The sequence below is a fragment of the Sciurus vulgaris genome, assembly GCF_902686455.1.
Source record: "Sciurus vulgaris genome assembly, chromosome: 6".
Taxonomy (NCBI): Eukaryota; Metazoa; Chordata; class Mammalia; order Rodentia; family Sciuridae; genus Sciurus; species Sciurus vulgaris.
Window position 1 is genome coordinate 131845789 of NC_136466.1, and position 27791 is coordinate 131873579.

At 37.0% G+C, this 27791-nt stretch overlaps 1 protein-coding gene and 1 long non-coding RNA gene across 4 annotated transcripts in view; one reads left to right on the top strand and one right to left on the bottom strand.

Moving 5' to 3' along the window:
• Positions 1 to 21380: 21380 nt before the first annotated feature.
• Positions 21381 to 27791, bottom strand: part of PARP8 (poly(ADP-ribose) polymerase family member 8) — a 171178-nt gene continuing 164767 nt past the window's right edge. For all 3 annotated transcript variants that reach the window (XM_079145908.1, XM_079145907.1, XM_079145906.1), the window contains one exon: positions 21381 to 21757. In XM_079145908.1, the coding sequence (XP_079002034.1) occupies positions 21681 to 21757 (77 nt within the window). In that variant the 3' untranslated portion in view covers positions 21381 to 21680. The remainder of the gene's footprint in view (positions 21758 to 27791) is intronic.
• On the top strand, positions 26558 to 27605 carry LOC306664809. The gene is made up of 2 exons (XR_013764804.1): positions 26558 to 26919; positions 26990 to 27605. It is a non-coding gene; the product is annotated as an uncharacterized lncRNA (long non-coding RNA).

Genomic DNA, 27791 nt, shown 5'->3' on the forward strand with positions numbered 1-27791 from the left:
ATCAGTTCAAGAATGTGATAGTTTATATAACAATATCACAAGTTTTTATAAGGCTTTGTTAGAATCCTTAACTAAGACTTGTAACCAATAGGCTACTTTTCTTAGTAAATGTAAAATAAATACATAATCTCTCCACTGTTTACATTCAAGGACTTTTCACAAGGTACTAAAAATGTCTGAGTTTAGTTGTTTTTCAGATAGAATCGATCAATGTTCTCTACCCAGAGCAATGATAACAGGTCTAGGACCTAGTAACATTTTCTCCCTGTTCTCACTCCCTTCTATTCTCCCTTTATATATTTTTAAACTCTATTCTGGCTCCACGGTGCTATTCACTTCTATTTGTCAAATAGCCTTTTTTACTTGCACCACACCCAGCTTGAGCTGTGTGTGTGTGTGTGTGTGTGTGTGTGTGTGTGTGTGTGTGTGTGTGTGCGTGGCCAGTATCAGTGTTTGCCTTTATTTTTCATGTATTACCTATGAAGTTTCTCTCTGCTGTCCTGCAACAATTTATTGCAAGCTTTTGACTAACACTTGGGCTTTGCTGTTTCTGTTGTGAAGTGAACAACTCACTTGCCCTGGAGTCGCACACAGATTGCAGATAAGCCTTCTGTCTGCACCAAAACTTGCCCTCAGGAGAATGCAGTGCTGCTGGGGTTTTCTTCCCAGCAAATTCTTAGCGTGACTAAAGTCTCTAGCTGTCCCCAAAGAAATTCTGTCTCCTGGGTTTCCTGGCATAGTGCCTCTGTGTAAAAGACACCACAAGGAAGCAAGCCTACCCTGCTAGAACTTTCTGGTTTCATTGGGTTTAAACATCCCTGCCACAGCTTAGAGAACAGCAATGGTCTCCTCTGGGAATAGCAGAAACTCTTTTTATCTTGTGTTCTCCTCTGTCTGGACTTTGCTTAGCAAAGAATGCTAAAATTTATAAAGCACTATAACATTTGACTTATTTTTAATCCACCGTTGGGTTGTGTAGCAATAAAAATGCAGGCAATGATGAGGCAGCTTTCAAAAAAACACTATTTTATTGCTGCAGAACTAGGACACATGAACCCTACTCTAAAATCAGTAGGACTATAACTCCAAGGAACTAACAACAAAGGACATTAAAGTAATATCCTCTTTTATATAACCTCCTCCTTTAATTAATAAAAACATAAAAATGTGATTTTTAGATATTTTCTAAATGTGCAATATTACATAAGTTTAGAATAAAAAAGAAAAACCACTTGAAAGTTACTGCTATCATAATTTGTGTTTATTTCTTAATATGGTGAGCATACTATTTTGCCTCTTGATTTGGATAACTTGGTGGGTCCTAGAAATATCTTAAAGCATTCCATGGCTGCTTTATAATTGTTCCACTTCAGCAATGAGATTCCCTGTAATGGTTCCATTTGAGTTGAATTACAAATTCTGTCTTCTTTACCATGAATTAGGCAGAGAAGAAATACTGTTTTATTCAGCCTATGACTTTGATGAAGACTTAAAAGCATGGAGGACAAGCAATGGCAGAGAAGGACTTTTTAGTAGTATATCTGCTACCATGTGATTCCTTCTAGGTATCTCAAAATGACAGGACCACGCTGGCCCATTGTATCTGGGAAATGGTCACAGCATTCTCTGGTTTCCAAATAAGTGGCAAGAAGAACTTTGGCCCATGGATGGAGTACCTAGAAAAAGCTACCTTTTACAAGGGAAATCAAAGGAGCCATAATGTATCCTTGTATGTCAGATCTTGCCTAAATTTGAATCAAGGTGCTTGAAGTAGATCACTTCATTAATATTTCAGTGAACTATTTTCTGTTTCCGAGCTTGGAAGGCAATGTTGAGTGACAGGTGACTTGGCAAGATGCCTCAACCTATATACTCTGGTATTCCAGGTCAAGGCATCCTTCACCATCCACCTGGGCTTTTCACTACCATTTATCTGGAGTGCTGAAGCACAAAACCACCAGCTTGTACATGGTTCCCTCCCCATTGAGCTAAGTATATATATAGTTGGGAAGGACTGGCAATGTTGATTCATGTAGTAAATAACAGACAAAATCCCTAGTTACTTCAGCAACATTTTGAACTGGATTGAGGTTATTTGGACATTTTCAAGTTTTTAATACAGTCAATAATTCCTTCCCTGAAATCATGGTTCAAAACTCTCTCCCCTAAAATCATAGGGCAAAATTAATTTTCAGATGGATAAAAGAATGAAATGCAAAAGAAAATGAGTCATTTTTATAACCAAAAAGAAAATCTGGACAAATGGATAGGGAAGGATTTTTTTTAAGCTTTATATAAAGGAAAATCACAAAGGATTTGCCTACATAAATATTAAACTTCTACATGGGAACACTGTGAACAAAATTCAAGTCCATCAAAAAGCTGATAAAATATTTGCTACTAATATAAATTGTTAATAATCTTGTACTATAGTAAATAGGTAATGAAGTAAAAATAGCAATGATAATCTGATAGTTAAATATGTAGAGATTATAAACAGAACTTTTTTAAAAGAATAGAAACAAATTTTTCACACAAATGGGAAGGAAATGGACTTTCACTTCCCAGAAGATGGAACAGACATGTTGTCCCAGTTCCTCCACCAAGTACAACTAACGATCCTGGATATTATTCATAAAGCAAGCATAAGAAGTCTATGAAAGATGGAAAGAGAAAGAATAGAGACCTAGGAACCCAGGGGGCAAACGAGTTGTTAGTTTTCCAGATTTTCTTTTTGCATCATATATTCTAAACTTGCAGCTGAAGAGATCAGGAGCCTGAAATCATCAACGGACACAGACTAGAAAAAAACTAAACAAATGCCTACTGTTTCTAGTCCAAGGACCAGGAGAAGGGCAATATATCAAGAAAGAGAAGTTTATATAATGACGCTCAATTCTAGCCAAGCAACACTCCAGAAGGGCATCATGAAGAGCCTAGACTTCCATTCTTACTCCCTGTAATGAAGTTTCCCATCCACTCTCTGTTGGGGTGGTGCCAGGGGATCCCCATTTGACTAATAGATAAGGGCTTCCATCATTCCCCGATGGTGATGAGAATCAACCCTTTCTGTAATTTCAGGTGAAGTCATGTAGGGAGCAACATCATGACACTGCTAGCTTCCCAGCCAGGGAGGCACAAGTGGAGGCCTAGTGAGAGCCAGACTCACACCCAACAATAGCTAGGAGTCCATCTGCTTGGAGGCCATGGAGGCCCTGATCTGGCAGTAAAGATGCAGTAGCCACCCCTTCCCAAGTACAGAGAAGAAAGAAAAAGGAAAGAGGAAAGGAAGGAGAAAGAAATCAGGGTGGAGGGAGGAAGGAATGAAAAGGAGGAGGGAGGGAAAGAAGGAAGGAAGGAAAAACAGAAGCTTTAAATAAATCCAGAATCTTTTAAGTCAACACCCAAAATGCCCACCTTTCAGTTGAAAAATCTCTTCAAATACAAGGACCAGGAACATCTCAAACTGAATGCAAAAAAAGACAGATGTCAAAAATCTAGATGTCAGAGATGTTAGACCTCTCTAACAAAGATTTTAAAGTATCAATTATAAAAATGCTTCTGTGAACATGGTAGAAACAAGTGAAAAAAATAGTCTTACAAAGAAATAAAGTCTCAGCGGAGACACAGAAGATACAAAGAACAAAATTGAAATGTTAGACCTGAAAATTACAACTGGCATAAAAATCTGTACAACAGAGGAAATAATCAGAGACCTGAAAGATAGAAGACTAGAAAAGACTCAAACTAAACAACCAAGAGAAATAGAAGGAACAACTAAACAGTACCTCAGGGAACCTCGGGGCTGTAACTAAGATCTCACATTCACATCCTCCAGGTCTCTGAAGAGGGGAGCAAGAGGGCAGGGCTGGAAATCTACTCAAAGAAATCATGGTTGCAAATCTCTCAAATTTGGCAAAAGACACAGATTTGGCAAAAGATTCTCAAATTTTCAAATTTGGCAAAAGAACTTAAGATGTTTAAAACAGAGTAGTATCCTCAGTGATGAGATCACTTGATGTTGATCCCCTCTGCTGGGACTCTTGACAAGTTTCTTCCTCCTTTGAATCAATGTGCAATTTATCTAAGCTAGAATAAAGAGGAAATCATTTGGGAGGCTGGATATATTATCACTTAAATTCCTTAAGTATTATAATGAGGAAGTTGAAATTTCCTGGCATGGATCTCAGTGGAGTGCCAGTAAGGAAACCCCCATGACAAGTGCTGAAAGGACTTACAACTTGCTGATGTTGAAATACAAGTCTTTGTGCTGCCACGCTGCTCGTGTGTGTACAACATGCGGGATGGCCGAGTTCTGTATCTGCACACAACCATATGTGGCCAGAAACAGCACATGTCCAAATCCAGGAGGTGACGGTGACCTCTTTCCTTCAGTGATCTACAGAAACATTGAGTCAGGTTTTGCATTTTCCAAAGATACAGGCCTAGGCATTTCAATCAATCACCTCTAAAGTTCAAGGGCACAAGGAGGCAATCAAATACTTTTTAAAATTCTTTTGAAGCATGTGGTCCCACAGAATCTGTGCTGCACAGATTCAAATCACAATTATTTGCTCTTACTCTTCTATAAGTGCAATGGCATAGGTTTTTCCTTCCAGCATTTGGAGCTGTGATGTATACTAAGCAAAGGTTCTAGATTAACATATTTGCAAAAAAACCCACCCAGCTACCTGATAACCCTGCAGTCTCCTTTCACAGTTTCTAGACTGTAGATGCCATTCTTGTAGAGTTTTAGGCAACTGTCACATTGCAACCATCTGGCAGACAGGGAAGAAGCACACCTCTGACACTGTAAGTTGATGCATCAGGGTAACAAAATAAAACAGAAGGTGGCCAAGGTTTACTGTAATGGAGCAGCACAAAACCTGAGGGTATTATCTAATTAGTATTCATAAAAATATCTTCAAACTGAAGCATTCACTGTCAGTGAAAATCAACCAGGTGAAATGTTACAGAGAAGTGCTTCAAAAATAAGCAAATAAACAAAGTGTACACATTAAAGTGATCATAAAATGCATAAAATTTATGTCATTTTCTGGATTCCCATTTTTTATTTGTTCTACTTACTTATACATGACAGCAGAATGCATTTCAACTCATTGTACACAAATGGAGCACAACTTCTCATTCCTCTGGTTATACACAATGCATAGTCACACCATTTGTGCAATCATACATGTACATAGGGTTAATGTCTGATTCATTTCACCATAATTACCAGCCCCACATCCCTTACCCTCCCTTACTCCCCTCTGTCCAAACCAAATTTCCTCCATTCTTCCCTAGCTCCTCCCCTATTATGGATCAGCATCCACATATCAGAGAAAACATTTGGCCTTTGATTTGAGGGGATTGGCTTATTTCACTTAGCATGATGTTCTCCAACTCCATCCATTGACCTCCAAATGCCATAATTCTTCTTCAAGGCTGATAATATTCCATTGTGTATATATACCACATTTTCTTTATCCATTCATCTATCGAAGAACATCTAGATTTTCTAATAATTCTTCAGGATAAATCCAAACTCTAGTGTGAACATGAGGTCCTTTATAATCTAGACCTGATCATCTTTTAACTTAATTTCCACAATCACCAGACAGTAATTTGATACCAGAGCTGGTCCCTGAACTTTCATGTCTCCTTATCCTTATTCACGTGGTTTCTCACACTTGGAAAGCATGTTACCTACCTACTGCTCCCCTGACAACCTCTTCTTCCAGACAATAAACTCTCAAAACATACCAAAAAACTCTTTTTCTTCTACCTTCCAGAAGTGCATACTCATTTCATCATTTCTAATGCATATAATAATTTGTAGACTCCTCTCTCCAATATACCTATTTGTTCATTTAGCCATGTAATATAGGCTTACAAATAAATACATGGTAGACTATTCTAGGCACAAGAAATACAGCAGTTATATTAGCAGGGTCTAAAGTAGAAAACATTTTTAATATTTACAACAGAAGAGGTTCAACCCAGGGTGTTTTGGGTAAAGAATTCAAACAGGGTATTAAGGTTCGGATGTGAGGTGTTCCCCAAAAGCTCACATATGAGACGATGCAGGAATTTTCAGAAGAGAAATGATTGGGTTGCAAAAGTCAACGCAATCAATGAATTAGCCCCTGATGGGATTAATTAAAGCTGTAGGGTGTGACTGGAGGGGATTGGAATTGGGTGTGGCTTTGGAGTATATATTTTGTATCTGGAGAGTGGAGCCTCTCTCTCTGCTCTCTGATGATGTGAGCTGCTTCCCTCTGCCACATCTTGTGCCATGATGTTCTGCCTCACCTGGAGCCCCAAAGAATGGAGCCAGCCTTCTATGGACTAAGACCTCTGAAACTGTGAGCCCTCAAATAAACCTTTCCTCCTCTATAATTGTGCTGGCCAGGTCATTTAGTCACAGTAGTGAAATAGCTGACTAAAACACAGTATAGGGAGGCTGACCAGAAATCAAGAATTTCAGGGAATCACTAGCATCCCAAGAGAAGGAAGTCTGAAAGGATCAATGTTAAAAGAGCCCAAGGGTAGGGACTATGTCCACCTGCCTGCAGGAGGCAATTGGAGCCTGGGAGGAGAAAAAGCTCCTGCTGCAGGCTCCACCCCAGGAACTAAGGAAGGGAGACTTCTCCTTGCTCCTGTTCTTCAGTCTGCCCAGAGTGCCTCCCACTGTTCAAGTCCATTAGGAAGCCAGCCAATAAAGGAGCATGAGAAATACGCCCTGTAGTTCAGCTCCCCCTGAGATACAACACACCCTGAGACAGAATGCATTTGAAGGCACAAGGACCTGGACTGGCACAATTCAGAAGAAATTTCTGCCCTCATGAATCATATGAGTATCTAATTTTTTTACCTCTGTATTCCTAACTCCTTAATCGTGATTGCACATAAGAGACAAATATACATCTTGTCTTAATTGATGTGCAAGACAAATCATAGAAGATAAGATCTTGAACACAAGGTTGACAGCTGGGTATCAAGTGAACACAGCACAGCTTCCTCTTCACACATGGTACTTGAGTTCTAGATTCAATACTGCATTTTCTATGATGTTTGCTTTAGACGCCGTGAATCTGATATCATTCCAAAGTATGAGGACTGAGGCACTGTCATCTTCATGTCCACTCAGTCCCTAGCAACTGACATTTTTCATTGTTGTTATATTGAGATGTAGTGAAATTCCTCAAGTTGCTTACTACGTCCTATGAGAAAATGCCCTAATTTCCATCAAGGGTAAGAAATACTGCACGCAGCATTTCAGCCTCTAGTTTTTCTCCTAACTCGCTCACTCTTTTCACTTCAGCTTGCTTTTTCGGGAAACTTTCACTTTCATAGGAAAGTGAAAAGGATCTGGGAAACCAACAAATGAGAAAGGCAAATTAAAAGCAAATAGAATGAAATAGGAGAATATCATGCGAAGTGAGATAAGTCAATCTCAAAAAACCAAAAGGACGAAGGATCTCGCTGATAAGCGGTTGATGACACATAACGGGGAGTGGGAGGGGGGCAAGAATGGAGGAAGGAAGGACTGTATAGAGGGAAAAGAGGGGTGGGAGGGGTGGGGGGAAGGAAAAAATAACAGAATGAATCAAACAACATTACCTATGTAAATTTATGATTACACAAATGGTATGCCTTTACTCCATGTACAAACAGAGAAACATGTATCCCATTTGTTTACAATAAAAAAAAAAGCAAATAGAGAGAGAAGCAAAGGAAGACATAAGCCCAGGCACCAAAAGCATAAATGTCACAGAACGTTGGACTCCTCCTTGCTAATGCTTGCACGCTGTAAACATTTCCACTTGTGTAGTTCCTGTGACTTACAAGGACCATCTCTCCTTTCTTCAAGCACCCAAGGATGTCTTTCAGTGGGACCTGCAGGAATATTTTCACATAGGACATAATTCCCAAACAGGCTTAATTACAGCTGCTTAGAGATCTCTAAATTTGATCTTCTTGTTTACTCGTATTAATTCATGTCTGCATTGAATGACTAGCTGATTTATTAGGGTGTATTGAGTGCTTACTCTGCAGCAGGCACTGGCCTAAGGCACTCGAGATAGCTGAATACCTCCAGGCTTTGACCTCACAAAACACCAAGAGGCATCATTATGAATAAAGAGATAGGTAACTTTAAACAGAAGAGTTTCCACGTTCTGTGTGAGCAAAGAAGTAGGTGTAATGATATGATCTATTTTAAAATATGTATTTTTTGACTACCTATCTAGTATTCTTCAAACTCGAACTTTTTCATTGTCTTAAAACTCAATGAACTGGTCAATTCAGTATGCCCATTCGGTAATTACTTATTGAATGCTAACTATATGCTGAACCTTGCATCTAAAATAAACAATGTTGTTTTTCCCCTACTCTGGACTTCCAAAATAGTAGGCAGAAAAAAATAAAACTCTCACAAAGCACTTCTAAACAGTCCAGCTGATAGTCTGGCAAGAGATCATGGAGCAGGTCCAGCAGAGTTTAGGCCTGCAGGTATAGAGAGGAGACTGGTACACAGAAGAGAGGGGAAGAGGGAGCAGGGTCCTCTAACAACGATAACTTGGGAACCTCATGAGAGGGCTCATGGTGGGGTGATGGGACATGAAATAAAAAGAAAAATGACAGAATTCAGGGTGGTAGAAGGGAGAGATAATGGGATAGAAGGTTGGATTGATGGAAGAGATCAAAGTATATGGGGACAGTAAATCTTAGGGGAAAAAAACGTAAAATGAATTACAGTCTAGTGCCCACTGTGTCTAGTATCCCATCCTATACTTTCCAGAAAAACAAAAAAACTATAAATGAGATATAGGTTTTCTTTGACAAACTGAACACTAGAAAGTTCTACTGTGAAGAGAAATTGATGTCATGTAGCCTGAACTCAATATTTAACTTCTTGTCTTTGCCACCTTTATTAAATGTCAGTCACTGTCACTGGCTGTGAGCATTTCGCTTGACCTCTGCCGTTGTGAGGTTTGTGGTCACATGGAAAACTGTGCTGGTTACCTGAATTCCTAAGTTGTGTTCACCTTGCTCACCTTTTGTCTGGAGCTCCTAAGACGACCTTGTCAACAGTTCACAGCCCAACATGGGCCACCCTTTCACCTTGTCAGCCTCCAGACCGACATTTTAGACAATATGTTAACACATATACTTGGACTGTGGCTGTGGAGGTGGGGGTGAGGGCAGAAGCGTGGTTATAGTCATGCCCAGGAAAACGCTTATTTATATACATTATAAATAAAATGAAAAACGGTAGACAAATGAACATGAATTTTTTGACACAAATAAGAGATGAGTTGAAAGAAACAGCAGCAGAAATATGGAAAATACCAAGAAAGTTACTGAATGTTTAAACAACAGTTCACTCTTATGTATAAAAAGTAGCTTGAGAAATAAGTGTGGGTCAGTCAGGACCAACAGAGAGGGCTGAGAAGCCAACTTTTCTCTCCACACCTGCGGGTTTCAGAGGGCTCCCAGATGACCCAAGAGGCCTCCTTGTTTTCCCTTATCCCCTCACCTAGGAGGCCCCTTACCTCTACTGGCTGTGTATTGGATGAAATTCGGTTCACATCCTCCCCAAATCTAAAGAAAACAAGTAGCTACACGGTTTTCTGAGGATTTTTTCCAATTATTTAAGACTTCAACCTAGTAGGAACCTTTTCCCAATCCTCTTTCTTTTTCACCTACCAAAAAAGAAAAAAAGATGTAGCCTCATGGACACCTGAAGGAAAGAGGTAGCTTCTTTTAGTGTCAAAATGAATTTCTTAGAGAATCTCTTGAGAATTTCATAACTGATGCTGAAACAGGACATTTCTACCTAATGAGGACGAGGGGAGGAACCAGCAGGAAACCACACAGCTCTAAGGGAAAGCAGAGTTTTAAGGGTTTCCCTTTGCATGCTTATCCTGCCCAACCCTGGCCAGACTCTGATGAGAAACAGATTGTGAGGAAGATATCAGATCACTGTTCTTTCAAGACAAAGTAGGGAACACAGAGAACAACCAGATCAGGCTGGGTTCAATATTCTCAGAGAGAGAGAGAGAGAGAGAGAGAGAGAGAGAGAGAGAAAGAGAGAGAGAGAGACTTTCAGTTACCATTCACACAAAAGCCAGATGCTTTGCTATACAGAATTTGAAAACCAAAGTATAGACATATTGTTTTCCCACAATTTACAATTTCGTTTCACTGGAGTGGAAGGACAGATCATTTAAGAAAATGCCTGTCACACAGAATAGTACTGCTTCACTTGCAAAGTTTTCAAATCAAATTTCTTATTAAAAAATATTTGCTAACTTGCAGTGTGGAGGATACCCAGAAATAAAAATATGCATGGTTTCTAATCCAGAGGAGCTTCCAGTCTAGCCAAAGAAATAAAACGAGACTGGTACTGTGGCTAGAGAAGAATTTGATGTGCCCATAAGGATTCTGTAATAGCCATGAGATTGTACAGAAAAAAAAAGAGAGAGCTTGTAAAAATAGGCTTCAGAGAAAGGTAAGCTTTCCTCAGATTTTTAAATAAAGAATTAAAATCAGTTGAACTGACAGAGGGAATGGGTAGAATTACTTAAGCTGAAGGCCACAGGGCAAGGAAAGGCATAAAATCAAGAGAATACACCATTTTGTGGATTCGTGAACTAACGGGACCCTGCCTCAGGTGAAAGTAAAAAGTGAGTGAGCGATTTTATCACACCTGAATAAAAATGGAGAACTGCTCGATTTCTTCAAAGAAGCTTAAGTAACTAGGCTATGAGGTGTGTCCAAAGAGCAATGGAACCCACAGGATTTTTTTAGCAGGAGAGTATCTTCACAAGTTCTTCCAGGCTTCCAGTTCTTTATCTAACTGATGGAACCATGCATCATTCTAAATCGCACCTGCCTCTTACGTGGACTCTTACAGACTGGAGATTCCTTTAAGGCAGGACACATGTCTTGAAGGTGAAGGACCAGTTTCCAGAGAAGACCTATCAGATGCTGGTAAATTTCATATGAATAGATAACAAATATTATAGATTACAAATATTACAGCTGGCAAATACTCAGGGAAACTGAGTGCATGTGGTGGGTAGCAGGCGTGATTTTCAGCCGGATAACTTTAGGAATGGAAGTGCTATGAACAAAAATAAGGTAATAAGACATTAGCAAGCTATTTTGAGGGGGAAATGTCTGCGACTCTCATTTTTAGAATCATGCAAGTTGAAATAGCCTACTTGACCCCTGTAAAGAGATGACATCAGGCAATTATTACAGAACAAAATCAATAGGCTCGTGAAATTTAATGTTTGCCTACACATACTTTTAAAACTATTACATATTAAAAGATGAACTTTATAGTTGGCAGATGCTTTCTGAATGAATGTCAATATGCAGTTGAGTATTTTTCCTCACATCCGATGGGCAGTTTCTTCCTCTCTGAGCAAATTAAGGAAACTCTCATACAAATGATGAAGATAGTAGTGGATCTGTTATTCATTAAATTGTCATTTTATGACATTCAAAGGTAACTCTGCCCTATTATGTCCTACAAATCATCTGGTGGAGGTAGAAGTGGAAAAGGTATCAAAGAGATACCTTTGGCACCTTCAGTCCAAATTTGCTATTTGTACAACAGTATTAATAGCAATGTGAAAGCTATTGAATTGCAAGGTTTAAAAAAGCTAAACAGCTGGGTGTGGTGTTGCATCATGCATTGTAGTCCCAGTGACTTGGGAGGCTGAGGCAAGAGGATCACAAATTCAAGGCCAGCCTCAACAATTTAAAATAGACCCTATCTCAAAAAAAAAAAAAAAAGGAAAAAGGAGCCTGGGGATTTAGCTCAGTGGTAAAGCACCCCTACCCCTGAGTTCAATCCCCAGTACCATAAACAAATAATAAAGAGTGTTTTGCAAATTAAATCTATGTAATTAAACGTAACATTAATAGATAATCTGTGGTAGAGAATAGTGCTGAGGAGTGCATTTGTTTAAAACACAAAAGTCCTAGAAATAATGATAACTATACATCCTGGCTTCAAGAGGATTACAAAAATTGTTGCCAAAATTTGGAGCAGGGAGATACCTTTTGTGCTAGATGATCAGAGGAGTATTCATGTATGTGAGGGTACCTGAGCTTGACCTTGAATTATGGGTAGATTTGCAACAGGCATCAACTCAAGGTAAAAAGATTCCAAATAATAAACTGCAGAAAGCTAAACTACTCCAGGGCTGCCATATAGAATGAGAAAACTGACTTTGCTGTGAACTTCCAACTATTAAGAAATATGCATCCTAGAAGCGAACCAGGAAACACATAAATTATAGAAATGTGCCCAATTACACAGCTGCAAAAATTAAGTTAGAAGTCACAGAGCACTACGGGTAATAAAATTCAGGTTTGTTACAATTTACACCATGATAGAAGAATGCAGTTCCTTTGGAAAGAACTTATTTGCCCATTGACTTATAATTACAGATAAATTCAATTCCATCACTCATTTATTTTTATTGGTTATATTAGTACTATAGTTTAAAGTACCTCACTTTCCTGTATGTCAAGTAGTTAATGACCTGTAAATGAACTCTGAAATATGCTAGGGAAGCTCATTATTTAATGTAATTATTTAGCAAAGCAACTATCCTTCAGTTATGCAAATCACTGACATTAAATTATAAATTTGTAAGTATCTGGTCTTATGTTTCATTCTGGGACCTCAAAATGACCTTCTGGTCTGGTACTACTTGATCTAAAGTTAAGACAAAAATGCATACTTCAAGGGTGATGCGGAGAGATGTTCCCAAAGCCTAGGGACACTTGTATTTTTGTGCAGTCAGGAGCTGGAGTTGCACTTCAGGATGATGACGACGATGAAGAAAATGACTTCGGCCTGCTCTATTTTTCCCCAATGGGTATTCATTTAGATTCATGAATATATTATGCCAATCAGAAGACATATCCTAAATATGTCCACCTTTAAAGTCACTGAGTTTGTCAGGAGGCTGAGGCAGGAAGGTGGCAAATTCAGAGCCAACCTCAACAGCTTAGCAATGTCTCAAAATAAAAAATACAAGTGAGCTGGGAATGTAGTTCAGTGATTGTGCCCTTGGGTTTGATGCCTGGTTCCAAAAAAAAAAAAAAAAAAAAAAGAGAGAGAGAGAGAGAGACTTAATTTGAAGCTTATCTTTGTCAGGTGGCCATTTCATAATTTTGTACGTGTATATGGCCACCAGGTGCCAAACATTTACTAAGCGCTGGTTTGGTGGTATGGAGAAACAATGGCCAGGAAAAACAGGCAAAGCAATAAACCTTTTTCAATATTGTGCACTAAGTGGGGTTTGTGAACCACGGTTCATCCTGGGAAAAGATTTTGAGGATCAAGTAGTCTGAACTGGGAATACAAAGAAAAGTTTGGGAAGAAGTGAAAGCTGAGTGAGGGTCAAGAGGAGAAGCTGGAGATGGAGTGGGGCAGGAGGAAAAATCCGGAGGGGATGCAAGAACAGTGGGCTGTTCTCAGAGCTTTCAAAGATGTACGTGATTCCAAAGCCAAGCGTAAAGATGGTGAAATGAGGTTGGGAAGAGAGAGAGGGACACAAGAGCCAGACGGTGAAGGGTCAAGTGTGGGAAGTTTGGTGAGAAGTTTTCATTGAGTTGAGAAATTGGGAGACACTGAAGATTTTTAGAGGAGTTACAAAATCAAATCTGCATTTTAGATGACTGTAGTTTGAATGTTGTAAAAGGGTGGAGGCTCAGGAAGCGGGTAGCCACCCACATATTCAAAATACCTGGTTGACTATTTTGCAGAGTCCATAGTACAAGAAAAAGTTCCAATGGGTGTTGAGTTAACCCTTTAGCTACTGCATCTGATTAATACAGAACACAAGGTGTTTGCAATGGTGTTCAAACAATTGTGAGTCATACAGGAATCCAGTACTTTACCAATCTTAAACGTGTACTTACATGTTCTAGCTAAATCTCTTCCTGGCAGAGGGTACTGGATTCAGTAAAAGGGAGCCATTTTTTAATATAACTCCCTTAATACCTAACAGAGGATTCACAGTTAAGATGCACAACAAGAGAAAATAACAGGGTTTGGCTATGGGCTGCATGGTGGAATTGAATAAAAGGGACAATAAGAGATGACTTGTCTCCTGGCTTGAACCAGGTGGATGGTGAGGCCATTCATGAGTTCATTGATAGGCATCAAAGAGAAAAATGGTGAGGAGCAGGGTCATTGGTTGGTTTATCTGAAATTTCTGTGGAACATTGAGAGAGATGTTTGCTTGGTGGTATCTGATCATGATTTTGAAGTTCAAGGGAGAGGGAGGAACAAGAACTGCACATTTAGGGTTCATTAGCTACAGATTGGTGCTGGAGTCACTCACACTGGTTTGTCTTCCAAGAGTGTAAAAACTAGGATATCACCATCCAGGTAATGAGCTTTGAGTGTTCCCCAGACGACAGTGCAACACACACCACACACGTGTGCATGTGCACACACACACGAATTTGACAATCTCATATAGGAAGTGATAAATCATGTTAAGACATGGAACTTACTGGACGACTGCAACCACTCTTACACGGATCCCTATATGTAACAAGCCCGGTTTTATAGGTGGAGGGTAGGTTCCTTCTCCGATGTCCCCCCTTGTGACTCAGAGTATCCCTCCTCTGCACGTTTCCACCTGCCTGAATATGTACTTACAGACCTCTTGGTGTAGTCTTACCAGGCTGTTTGTCTTTAGCCTTCTTTTCCCTTCTCTGAATACTCAAAAAATACAAGAAAATCCTAGTTGAGCTCCAGTAGGAAAAATTAAAGGGAATTATTCTCAATTTATGTAATTATCTCTTAATATATAAAATGAATTTATTTCCTAGTTGATTGCATTTTTGTCAATCCTCTTCTATCCCTTTTCTCAGTTCCTCTTCTGTTGGCCATTGTTCCTGTCACTTGCTACCATGTCCAAAAATTTTTTTCTTGCTTCTGTCTCTCTTAAATCCTTTCTGATAGCATGCTTCCAAAATCCCACTTCCATGTCATTCATCCAAGGACTGCCAATATTCCCACTGCCAGTTATATTGGGTGCAGGCTCCTTTCTTTCCAAACTCTCCAGAATACAATCAGCCCCAGCCCAAGCAACAACGTTACAGTTCCCTGACAGAACTTTTCTGAGAACCCAATCTCTTCTGGACTTCCCACTAGCCTATTGTAATTCCTACCTCTGTTTTGCCAACGTAGAATCTCAGCAATACATTTATTAAAAAAAGCTCAGAAATGAGATTCAGAAACCCTGCACTAGGTTGGAAGCATAGTGAACTCTTTGGCACGATACTAACATATTTCACAGTGATTTTGAAGGGGAAATTAAACGATCCATGTGGAAGTATTCTTGAAAGTGTTTTGTAAAATAAATTCTGACTACAGCCTTCTGAAGACATTCCAAGGCAGTATGATTTGTGATCTATTTGGAAATCTGTACGGATAATACTTCAAATAAGATACCCTGTTGGTTTAGATTGGAAGTTCACAAAAACATTTCAAAGAATGATAGAGCTAACTTTATCTGTAAGTTTTGAATTAGTTTCATCCACTGTATAAAACTGGTTTTCCTACAAATAGGTTTATGTATGTGTTGGAAGACTATAAAGGAATCAGAATGGTTTCTCATGATTTCTGCTTCAGTGACTTTAGGGCAAGTTGAAAGTCCTAATCTCTGGCACAAAAAAAAAAAAAAAAAAAAAATCCTGTCTAAATTTTCTCTTCTATGAAAATCAAGACTACATTGTAGAGTTTTCAACTATGTTTGATATCTTTTGAAACATGAATTTTCTTAGATTCAAGCTACAAGTTATTGGTATTTGAAATAATTTAAGAGGAACCTAGAATTTAAGAGTGCAGGCCAAACTGATAAATTCTCAGTGATTTTTAACACTGACCTTACAATAAAGCCAATCTAGAAAGGGGTGCTTTTGTCAGTCCAGCCAGTTGTCACTAAAGGGTTGGAGTAAGAGTGGGAAAAGTAAATGAATCTAGAGATCAGAACTATACACTGGCCAGCTTCTGTGAGAAAAAAAGTAGGAAAGTGTCAGGGAATATAATCCTGCAGAGCAAAAGTGAGCATGACAGATACCAGAACAACACCAAATATGCCAAGAATCAACAGAAATTTAATACTTCTAAAATGAATCATCAACAATAATGGCATCTTGATATCAATTGTTTTAGAAATACTCATTAAAAGATCTAGTATGCATCTGGATATTCAACGTAAGGGTTAGAGTATCAAACTGTTAGAATTGTGACTGGGAGTGCAGTTTTCATTTTAACAAATGCAAATACCTAAGAGTTTTTGTTGGTTCACTCAAGATCACTGCATCTTTAAGCCTGTTCCTTGATGTCCTAATCTTCCTTTCTTTGTTGTTCTAGGCCTGAGGGTAGGGCATCTCTTATACTTGAATGTTCTACCATCGCCATGGGAATCTGTGTAGTACCAGGAAGCAGATTAGTTCCTTGCCAGGGTCTAGCTAGCATTTGTCTTTTCCACTCAGCTTCACTGGCTTTGTGTGATTCTCAAATTACTTTCAAACATGATCTACTTCATTTTCACAAACAGATGGAAGGCTTCTTCAGGGCAGCACAGAATCTAGCACTTTCTAAGTCCTTACAAAGACTGTGAAAATGCAGAAAAATTCTCAACAAGTACTTCTCAAGTAACTGAAATCAATTCAATAAACAGAAGTTTCTTCTTAAAAGTACTTCTGCTATAAATATATCCTGAGTAAAAATTATTTTATTTCTTATGGGAATATAAAGTTAGCTCCTCACAAATATTTGCCATTAATGTCTTTAGAGAACCGTACATATTTATGGACGAATGTCTTATACTGTTAATGAGATACAGTTTGTAAAAAATGATGCTTTGAAAAATCATTTTCCAATTACTAATCAGGTCAGAAAAGCTTGCAAAATTCATTTCTGTTCATTTGAAATGCTCCTTTTGATATTATGCCCAGAGATGTTATAAATAGAAACATAATATACAAAAATCCTTTATTGCAATCATATACTCCTTGACAGAACTTGAAATTAAAATGGCACTCTCATGACCAATTAAATCTATTGCAACTCTATGGGGAATATTGGTAAGAGCTTTTCCTTTTTTCCCCTCTTCTTTTAAAAAGTCTTTTTAAGTGAAAAGGGCAACATCATTTTTAGAGTCTGTCCAGACCTTCTGATACGTAGTCCCCAGAAGCAAGATTCATCAAAGTAGTATCTAAGGCCTACCCAAGGCTTCAAAATACTGCCCACATATACCATGTTTGTTGAACAAATTCAGATTTATTGAAAGTAAACATTTACATTGGCTACAATGTTAGAACTATTACAAAGCTGGATAAAAGAGGCTTAAGTAGCAATAGAAAGCAAGTGCAATAAAAAGTGAATAGAGAAAATATTTGGCCTTAGTGATCTCTTGGCAGTATTTACATTATATACATACCATTAAATATTTATAATAACTCTAAGGCACCAAAGGCTAAATAGCAGTTGCAATACTATTTTGTGCACAAAAGTCAAGAAATTTATTGTAAAGAAGGTTGTGTAGTTAAAGAAACATAGGCATATCTTAATGTTTACATAAAGGAGTGGCTGCATTTTTTTAAAACCTCAAATGATACATTAAATATTGGGCAGATTGAAGAAAATATTTTTATAACATTAAATTATATAGACTATGTAAATAAGCACTATTTTTTACTGACTTGCTGGTAAATGTGTAATGTAATCTATTCTTCAACATAGCTTTTTCAACACTCATGGGTATGTTTTGTCTAAAAACTACTTGAAAGACTTTTGACCTACAAAAACTTACTCTATATTTTATAGCGTATACAAAATCCCCAAGAAAAATTTGCTGGGTAATAATATACATCAAATCTATATATAATTGGACAAAAATTTAGCAGGCATTAAATGCCAAAATACTAGAATGTTCAGTCTGTCATTCTGGCATAGCAGTTAGGTTTTTTCTTTTTTTTTATCCTTGCTCTCTAGAGAGGGCAACTCTTTGTGGCTTTAGGTGAACGGACAAAACGTTGTCCCATGTAGACAACCAATCTTAAAGGGAATTAATTAATTTCAAATTTTGCAACTTGAAACCTTTCGACCAACTGACTGTTAACGAGTGACTGACATATCCATGACATAGCATAGCTAAGAAGTAACTGACAACATCTATGGCCAGCATAGTCTTACCTGTTGAATTATTTGATGACTACTATTTGTAAAGTTTCATTTCATCCTTACACCGGAAACCCAATTTACCTTATCAAGCGATCTGTCATTTGTCTTGAGGTAGTGCTGTAATGAAGAATTCAGCAAGACTATGGTGTTTTTAAATGTGCTTCAAATGCCACCATATAATTCATATATTTTAGATGGGAGGTGGTCTGAGGTTGTGTGGTCTATTATGACGTATTAATCATCCTCTGATGACAGCTATCCTGACTCCTTCACAAGGAAATGAGTCTTCAAAACTTTCTGAAACCCCATGCTTTAGACAAGTTATGGTTTTAAAAAAATATTTTTATTATATAAAGTACTGCTAAATTCTTCCAGTGACATTTATTTAAAGATTCATAGACTTGCATTTAAAGTTTTCTTTTGGTAAAGGTGAGAACTACTGAGGAATTTCTTCTCTGAGTGCTTCAGTTTTCAATGAGAAACATTCATAGCATTATCAGATGTTCGCGTTCAGTAACCTAAAGGATGTGACACTCTTAAAAATTAAATTTTAAATCGAAAAACATTAAAATCCAACATTTGAGATTTACTGAACAAAAATAAAATTATTCCAACATAATGCATTCCATACCACGAGATTATTTGCATATTTTTCCCTTTTCAAATATGGAATAATTTTCCTCCCTTTTTTATACGGTGAAATAAGACAAATTATTCATAGTGAAATGTTTACAAAATCAGCAATGCAGGAAAAAGTAGAACTAATAAATTAAGGATCTTCTACTTCAAGAATGAATGAATGATAGCCTTTGGTTGGTTAATGTCTAGTAGCAATGTCTAGTAGCAATCCAATCATTATAAAACATCGGTGCACAGATTTCCAACGAGAATTAAAATATAATAGCAAATGTCTGAAATCATCAAATAAGTCAACAGATAATACCTTAAGAGAGTGACTGGCATGATAACAAGTGTTTACATCTCTAATTTTAAGGACCTACTGGATTTTAGAATCATGATATTCATTTACTAATGCTTTTAAAGGAAACTAAATTCTTTAAGAAATACCTTCATCAGTGTCTCATAGTAGTCCTAATTTCAAAAAGTCAATTAAAATATTAGCTCTCCAAGTATTTGTTCTGACACAATTTTTGAAAACAAAAATCTGTATTTCTTTATTGAAATACAACTCAATTAATGATCATTATATTTTATTTTATTGAAATTAAAAAAGCCTGTTGTGTTGTATTTAGTGGACACTGAACTAAGAACCACTTTCTTTCTTGGATATGTGAATCTAGTTTATTCTTAAATTGGCAGTAGAGGTTTTTATTATATCATTTTACCTCCTCTGAATGTCTCCCTTGAGTACTACAAGTTATCTTCCAGTTCTGATTCTAACACTGTAATTCTTACAGATCACTCAACTGTTAAGTAAAGCCATAATGGATTTGGTGAATGGCTTTTATAAGCAGCTGGGAGGTCCTCTGCAGATCTGGAGGTGCCTTAGTAGTCCTAGTAGCCTAACAGGTGGGGTTCTAAGACCCCAACTCTCAAATTCTGTTGGTATTACATCTTCATATTTATGTCATGTATAGAATGACCAACAAAATTAATATGAAAAAACTAATTCTGTTGCCTAAAAATGTTTCTAAAAGATAAATAGAATGATATGGGAGACTTGGGGAGTCTTGAGTCTTGGCAGAAAGAAATAAGTGGTCCTCTTGCCCCAAACCCCTCTCAAATAACTGGTCACAGAACACTAACTTGGCCTTACCATGTTAACATTAACCCTCAGTCTGGTCCCTAGTTCAGAGGCACTAGTCAAAATGGTCAATGTCTTAGGCAGATACTATCAAAATGATTAGTATCCCAACCTCTTTAAGACTTTTTTTTTTTTTTTTTTTTTTTGCAGAAGTGGCTTATCAATTATTTACAGTATAAGAAAACAAATATTAGTAAATACTCCCTTAACTGCAGCCCTTCTCAATGTGTATGACCTTTTTCTCACCTTTTATGCCAGACAAAGGGAATAAACACAGACGTTATCACATTATACTTGCAAACTACCATACATTGGTATTTTTTATTTCCACATCAATTAAAATCAGATATGAGCCTTGATTCAGAATTAGAATGGAGTGGCAGACTCACTAATTAAACTGCTTTCATGAATGGCCTGATTCACATACATAATGTAGGAAAATAAACACTGTCAGTTAAAACTTAGAATGAACAAGAACTCTAGGACTCAAAAGAAATATAAAGGATTTGGATGGGTACATGACTATTGAAAGGGAAATGCTGAGAGCTGGTGTTATTGTTCTCTATAAACTTATTTGTATTCTTTTAATATAAAAGAAGCTTCAAAGTTTGTCTTCTTTCTCAATATGAAAAAAATAAGAAGAGGTATTAAATGAACAAATATAAAAATGCTGGTGTGGTATAAATGAATTTTAAAACATGTTCCATTGTAGAAAATAAAAAGTATACACAATTTCTTTCCATTCTGAGTTCTGTTAAACGTATGATCATTTGAATATAGATTTAGTCCAATGGGGCACTGATGTTGCCCAAATTTATTTTCAGATAGTATTTTAAATGACTTAAAACTTAACCAAAGGAACATTTCTTTAAACCAATATGAAAATTGTCTGCAAATACTATTTGTGAATGAATAGTGGTAAATTTGGCTCATATCTTGGTGTTTATTCAGAATTACTACTTACTGAATATTCTTTTTCATCAAATGAGGATAGAAAGGTGAAGTTATGTCATCTCTGTTGTCAAAATGCACGTATGTGAATACGCACACACATATGCACAACCACACATCTTGATGTGTGAATCTACATTTGGGTACCACATATTTTTGGCAAAGCACTGCTCCTAAGACCTAACTTTTTTTTAATAAGGAACAATAGAAGAATAGACAATATCCCTCCCAAAACATTCAAATGTTCATCGACTAATTATACAGCACATCAGAATGTGCAAACATTATACTTATTGCAAAGTATTTGATAGATTTAGATGCCATTATAAAATGTTCTCAATTCTAGTTTGGTACCCTAAAATGTCGGTATATAATACCAAATATCCAATTAAAGAATTTAATATAAAAATATCAGCACAAAACTGTTTTTTCAATCTGTTTATTGTGTATGCAACCCAAACTTCAGTTTACGTGCTGTTGTGATTTTATTACTATATTCCATACCCCTACAGTTGATAAATTTATACCATTTTAGGTATATAATGAGATACTTAGAAATACTAAGAAAAAAAATCAGTATTCAAAGGGTTAATTTTGTTTATAATAACAACAAATTATTTTATCATCTTCTTCAGTTCAAAATCCAGCTTTGAACACGAGGAAGGCTTTCAAATCATGTTAATTAAATGGTGGTCCTTTAACCAGTAGCAGTTTGATTACCAATTACTCGGAGGATCTCTTTGTGAATGCCCCCTTCCTGTGTGTTAATATTTGCGTCTCCCACTTGGCCATCTTCATAGCTAAAACAGAAAACACAAACACATACAAATATATTAAAAGACAGAAGCATTTAAAAAGGTTTCAAGATGCTATATGACAATAGAATATAGCCCAAGGGAATTAAAAAGAGAAGATAGCAGTTATTTTCCAGTTGTATTTAATAATGTGTTCTCTTGACTAAATACACAACAACCTGTTATTTCATGTCATGCCTTAATTTACCCTTTCCTTCCACTTTAATTTTAACGTGTTCATACACACATAAAAGTACTGCCTGAGCTGCAAGAAGACCCCCAGGACTTTGGAACTGCAAGCATTTCCCAGAGGAGTTGTTAAGAAGCCAACTGCAAAAGAATATACTGTTTTAAACTGTTCCTTAGGTCCTGGACTTCTTAATCCACTCCTACTATAATAATTTATTTTCTTTCTGATTGACAAAAATGCACTTCACTTTCTACCACTGTTTCTCTGCTATGCCCACCTTCTAATTATTATTCAGTTCTGATCAATGCTGCAAGTTTTACTTATCACTCATTACTTGCTGTTTAGTCCAACTGCAATATAGTTTTATCATAAGAATGCAAACCTGCCAAGTTTAGCTTAGCAATAAAAGTGAAGATAGGGGATAAAGGACAGAAACCACTAAGTTCTTTAGAAAAAAGTTACATTTTAGATAATACATTTCCTCAAATAAATTTAGTTGGGCAATAAGAAGTTCCAAAAAGTGAATTTTTAAGCTTTCGTGGTAATATTGAGAGTGAAGTAAGTGATGAATTAATTTCACTGCATAAAAATGATTTCAAGACAGAAGCTTTAGAAAAGTAGTAATTACTTCAAAGCAGACAGAGGCACAAGCAGTTTCTCAAAAATTAATGCATTCCACTGTCTTTTCTGTACCATACTTAAATTCTCCTGAGATAGTACAACATAGAAAAATGAAACCAATGACATCCAGCAAGGAGAACTTGGCTCTTTACATAATTCATAAATCAGTTACCAAGATTTAGTGTTAATTCCACTAGTACCAAGCCTGAACTCCAAGATTATGGGAAAATAAGTTTGCTATTTTAGATATATTCAGAACATCTTTCTCTACAGATGTGTGTAAAGACATTTGCATATACATATATATATTATATATATATAAAATATATATATATATATCTCACATTACCCCACAGTCAAACATTACTGTAAGTTAAAGAATGGACTATTTATTACACATCCCAGCTATAAATATTTTTTCAGGAGACCCAACAGTAAGTGTTCTGTTAAGAACTAGAGATGTTAAATAAAATAATTTAGAGTTGCTCAAATGGAATCAGTGTTTGTGGTAGGTTGTGTTAAGGTAAATTTTATTGATTAAGTAAAGCACGTTGGCTTAGTTTTACTGGACCAAGGGCAAGAGCTAAGCCATTTACATTCTAATCAGAAGGAGCTAGGAGAGAGGTAGAGGAATAGGCCTTAGAATTTTTTTGGTTCTTTATGGCTTTCCAATTGTAAATAACAACCCACATGTAACTTTACACTAAACTTCCCAATTTAGGTCTGCTCTATCTCCATTAATTTCTTGGTAGATTCAACATACCTACTACACTCTACATATTTTGATAATAATGTTAGGTAAGGCATGTTCAGTCCAACCCATATCTAGTCTATATTCTTCCATCTCTATCTGTCATTTAAAGTTGATGTTAGAATAAGATCTGTCTGAAAATCTCTATAACTTGACGTTTTTGCTTCCATCATGGGTGGTTCTTCTTCCTCCTCTACTACTCTACTAAAAAGTGCTGACAAAGATTACCAAGGCTTAGTTGATTAATTTATTTCACAAACAATGGGCTGTTAATGTAACAGTAAAATTCACTTATGTCCACAAAGCAACAAACTTAATGAAACAAATAGAACAAGCATGACATTCACAGGGAGATGATGTGCTTGACTGGGTTTTTTAAAAGAAGGAAAAATGAAAACACTTAAGAGGAGAAAAACCTGCTTAGATCCAGGAGTAAAAAAAAGATTACCAAAATGAAAAAACAATTTGCTTAAAAATACTAGCGATGATAGAACTTAGCTGTCTGGAAATCTCTCAGGTATGTTAGGAAATTTCATGGATAAAAACTTCCGAGGGTATCCACATTTACTCTCAAACTCATACAGTACTGTGAGAGTTGAGAGATTGTTACGTGTAAATTTGTTTCTGTTTCCCCAAATCCAGAACCCAAAAACTCTGGTACTGCTTTTCCACAAGCAATAAAGAGATGTTCATTGTGGACTTTGGGGACTAAATGACAGCGAAACTGGTCTAAAGTTCCTATAAGAAATCTAATGTTGTAGGTATACGGTCTACTTCATAGTCCATGCATAGATCATTAATTAGCCCATTTGGTCTTTTGTCCAAGCTTTCATTCAGTATGTATGAAGTACTTCTGTGCAAGTCGTAAGATTCCCAAGCATGGAAAGAATATGCACTGAAGAAGGTGAGAATAGAGAATTACACAAATAACTGTAGGGCAAGGCAGTCTGAGGAGTGCAAGAGATTAAAGACTGGTGCCACTTCTGACTGGGAGGTTGGGGAGACATTGTGGAAAGGATCGCGTCTGAGTTGGCTTTGAGAGCTCTCCTCTACCATGCAGGAGTCCCTGGGTTCAACCCCCAGAATTGCAGAACAACAACAACAATCAAAAAAAAAGTAACAGCTATAGCCTTGGTGCTAAAAATGAACTAGCAAAGGTAAAATAGTAGGGAAAATAAACTCAAGTCATTTTTAAGAAATAGTTTGGGGATAATAATGAAACAACTTAGAAAATGCTGTCATTTGATCAGAGATTCGTGTGTGTGTGTGTATGTGTGGTTTTTAAGAGTTTTACAGTTGTATGTAGCAGTTGGGTTCATTTTGACAAACTCATAAATCATGGAAGCAGATTTCAGTCAGATTGGTTCTTTATATTATCCTCCTTCCTTTCCCCTTTCCTTTACTCTAGCTTCCACCTATGAGAGAAAATGTTCAGCCTTTGAGTTCCTGAGATTGGTTTATTTCACTTAGCATGACATTCTCCATTTCATCCATTTACTAGCAAATGCCACAATTTCATTATTTTTCTATTGCTGAGTAGAACTCCATTGTGTGTGTGTATCCCAATTTCTCAATCCATTCATCTACTGACAGACACCTGGGTTGATTCCATAATTTAACTACTGTGAATTATGCTGCTATAAACACTGATGTGGCTATGTCACTGTAGTAAGCCTATTTTAGATCTTTTGGGATTATACAAAGGATTGGGATAGCTGGATCATATGGTGGTTCTATCCCTAGGTTTAGGTATCTCCATACTATTTTCCAGAGTGGGTGTATTAGTCTGCAGTCCCACCAACAATGTACAAGTGTACCTTTTCCCCCACAACCTCGCCAGCATTCATCTAACCCAGTCAGAATGGTAATGATCTGTGGTTGACACAGGTGGCCGAAGTGAAGAAGAATGAGCTCTACACTGCAAAATGCTGTCTTTACTTATTAACTGTCGTGGAAATTAATATTCGGAAAACTACTTTAGGAAAATTAACATGGTATAAATAGTGTGGTCTTAAATTTTATTTCCATACAAAGGTAAGCTCCACACTAGAAGATTGGTTGCAGTTAACTCTAAGAGGGAACAATATGATTAATAGTCTCCTTTTTTGTCTTCAATTAATAAATACTAAATGGTATCACTAGGGCAATGATGGCAATGTTTAATGAAAATGGCAGTATACAAAATAGGTTGAGGGTGATGAAACTGGAAGCAGGAAGAACAATGAATAACCTTTTGTGCACTCTGAGGGATAAAATGATGAGTCTATGGGAATATAGGGATGCACGGGAGAAAACTGAAAAGATAAACTTGGGAACTGATGAAGATGATGAGCAAAGAAAGACACTGAAAACTACAGCTCAGACTTCAAATCTTTTGACATATGAAATCACTGCAGAGATGAAGAAGTGGAGAAGTTGCTTAGGAAAATTAAATAATGATTTTCACTTGGTACATACTGACTTAAGGTATTAGGAGACCCTTTTCAAGAGCAAGCAGCCATCAAGCCATATAACACAGGCATTTCATTACTATCTGCCAAGCACTACACTGTGCACCCTAAGACAAATGAGCCATACAGCCAATGACTTCAGTAAGTGTGACAGTGATGGGGACACCCATACATAGGAATGAATACCCAACCACTAACATGCCCAGGGCATTACACAGTTCATACCAGGAAGGAACAAAAAGGAGTCAAGGGTAGTTTCTGAAAGGAGGAACTAAAGACTGAAAAAGGAGAGGGAATAGATGAATGGGTATGAGAGAGGGAGGGGAAGGGAGAATCCAAGCTGGGTGGAAAACGTAGCATACAGTTCAGGGAGTAGAGCTAATGTCCCAAGGTGAGAAATGGTAATGAGAAATGGTGGTCAAGAGGCTGGGAACGGAATCTCCTTGATGTAACCGTGCAGTGGCAGGAAGCATGAGCAAGGGGTTGGATCAATCAAGCTGCAAAGGCACTGAACTTTATCTTACAGGCAATAAGCAGCTGCTAGACTTCCAAGCAATGTAGTAATGGGGCAGCTTAAATATTGGAAGAAGTTTGGGGTTAAACTCAGAAAAACTGGATTTAGTGCAGATGGGATGAAGCAAAGCTTCTCGATCCTATCAGGTTTTTCGGGGGGCAGGGGGAGGTGGTAACCAGGGATTGAACTCAGGGGCACTTAACCACTGAGTCACATCCTCAGCCCTTTTTTCCAACAACTAAATGGTTTTTCCTCTAATGTTATAAACAAGTCATCTCTCCATGGTTCATTCATAACTAAAGATAACTCTTATTTGACTTAATGGTCATTATACATTTCTTATTTTCTACATTTTCTTACATCTGCAAGAATTGCAAAACTTTGTTTTGACCTCAAATTAAAACTATACATAATCCAAAATATTTTCTTTTCCTTTTGCCATTATTTTTATTCATTCATTAAAATTTCACTGACAAGCCACTATGCATTAGGAACTGCAATGTGCTGCAGGAAATGCAGAATAGAAAAGGACGGGACAGAGTCTTTGAAGAATAAATAGAATTTAAATAGCACTGCAGTCATATGTTACAGGAACATCAGGAAGTCAGATCACTTGTGCCTAGGACTATTGTGGAAAAGGAGGTATTTGAACTACATCTCGTCACATCAGGATGTCAGATCACTTTTGCCTAGAACTATTGTGGAAAAGGAGGTATTTGAACTACATCTCTGAAGATAAAATAGATTTTGGATAGACATTCCTGAAATTTATTTAGCACTGAAATCTGCTCAAGGACCTGAAAATGCTTAGTACTATTTTTCTCAGTTGGAATGTTTTATGTTCTTAAATTTCTGAATATCCTAAAATGTTTTGAGAAATGGAATGGGTATGCACCCTAAATTTATTTAACAGTCAAAATGTGGAAACAATTCATTAGTAGATTTACCTGCTTTAAACCAAGAGTGAAGTATTATACACAGGTTGTCATGTCTGGAAAAAAAAAAAAAAAAAAAAAAAAGGCAGAAAACCCAGAGGTTCTGAACCTTTCCTTGATCCCTAGACAGCTTAAGCGACAGGATGTCTCCCTCCCTAAAGGAGGGGTTCACTCTGGCAGTTATGGGGAGCTGGGGTACCATGGACATCTTGCCAAATCATCAATTTATCTTCTCTTGGTTTATTATTTTACCCAAATTTTAAAAAGAAATCAATATTAAGTTTTATCTCTACTCCTTAATATTCCTCATTCACTTTTGTTATATGTGGGCCGAGCATAATATATACACTATCTTTTTGACATCCTCTTGGGTAAACTCATCTTCTGGTCCTTTAGAAAACAACTTCCCTGTTTCTACATATGGGCCTTACTTTCCTTGGACACATAGTTCTCAAGGTTATTAATGCAGTCAAGCTTTGCTAAGAATTTCTAGACACTAATACTTGGCTGGAATCTGTTCATAACATCTGAAATATTTCATTTTGCCTGGAGCATTTATATTTAATTAGGTTTGTTCAT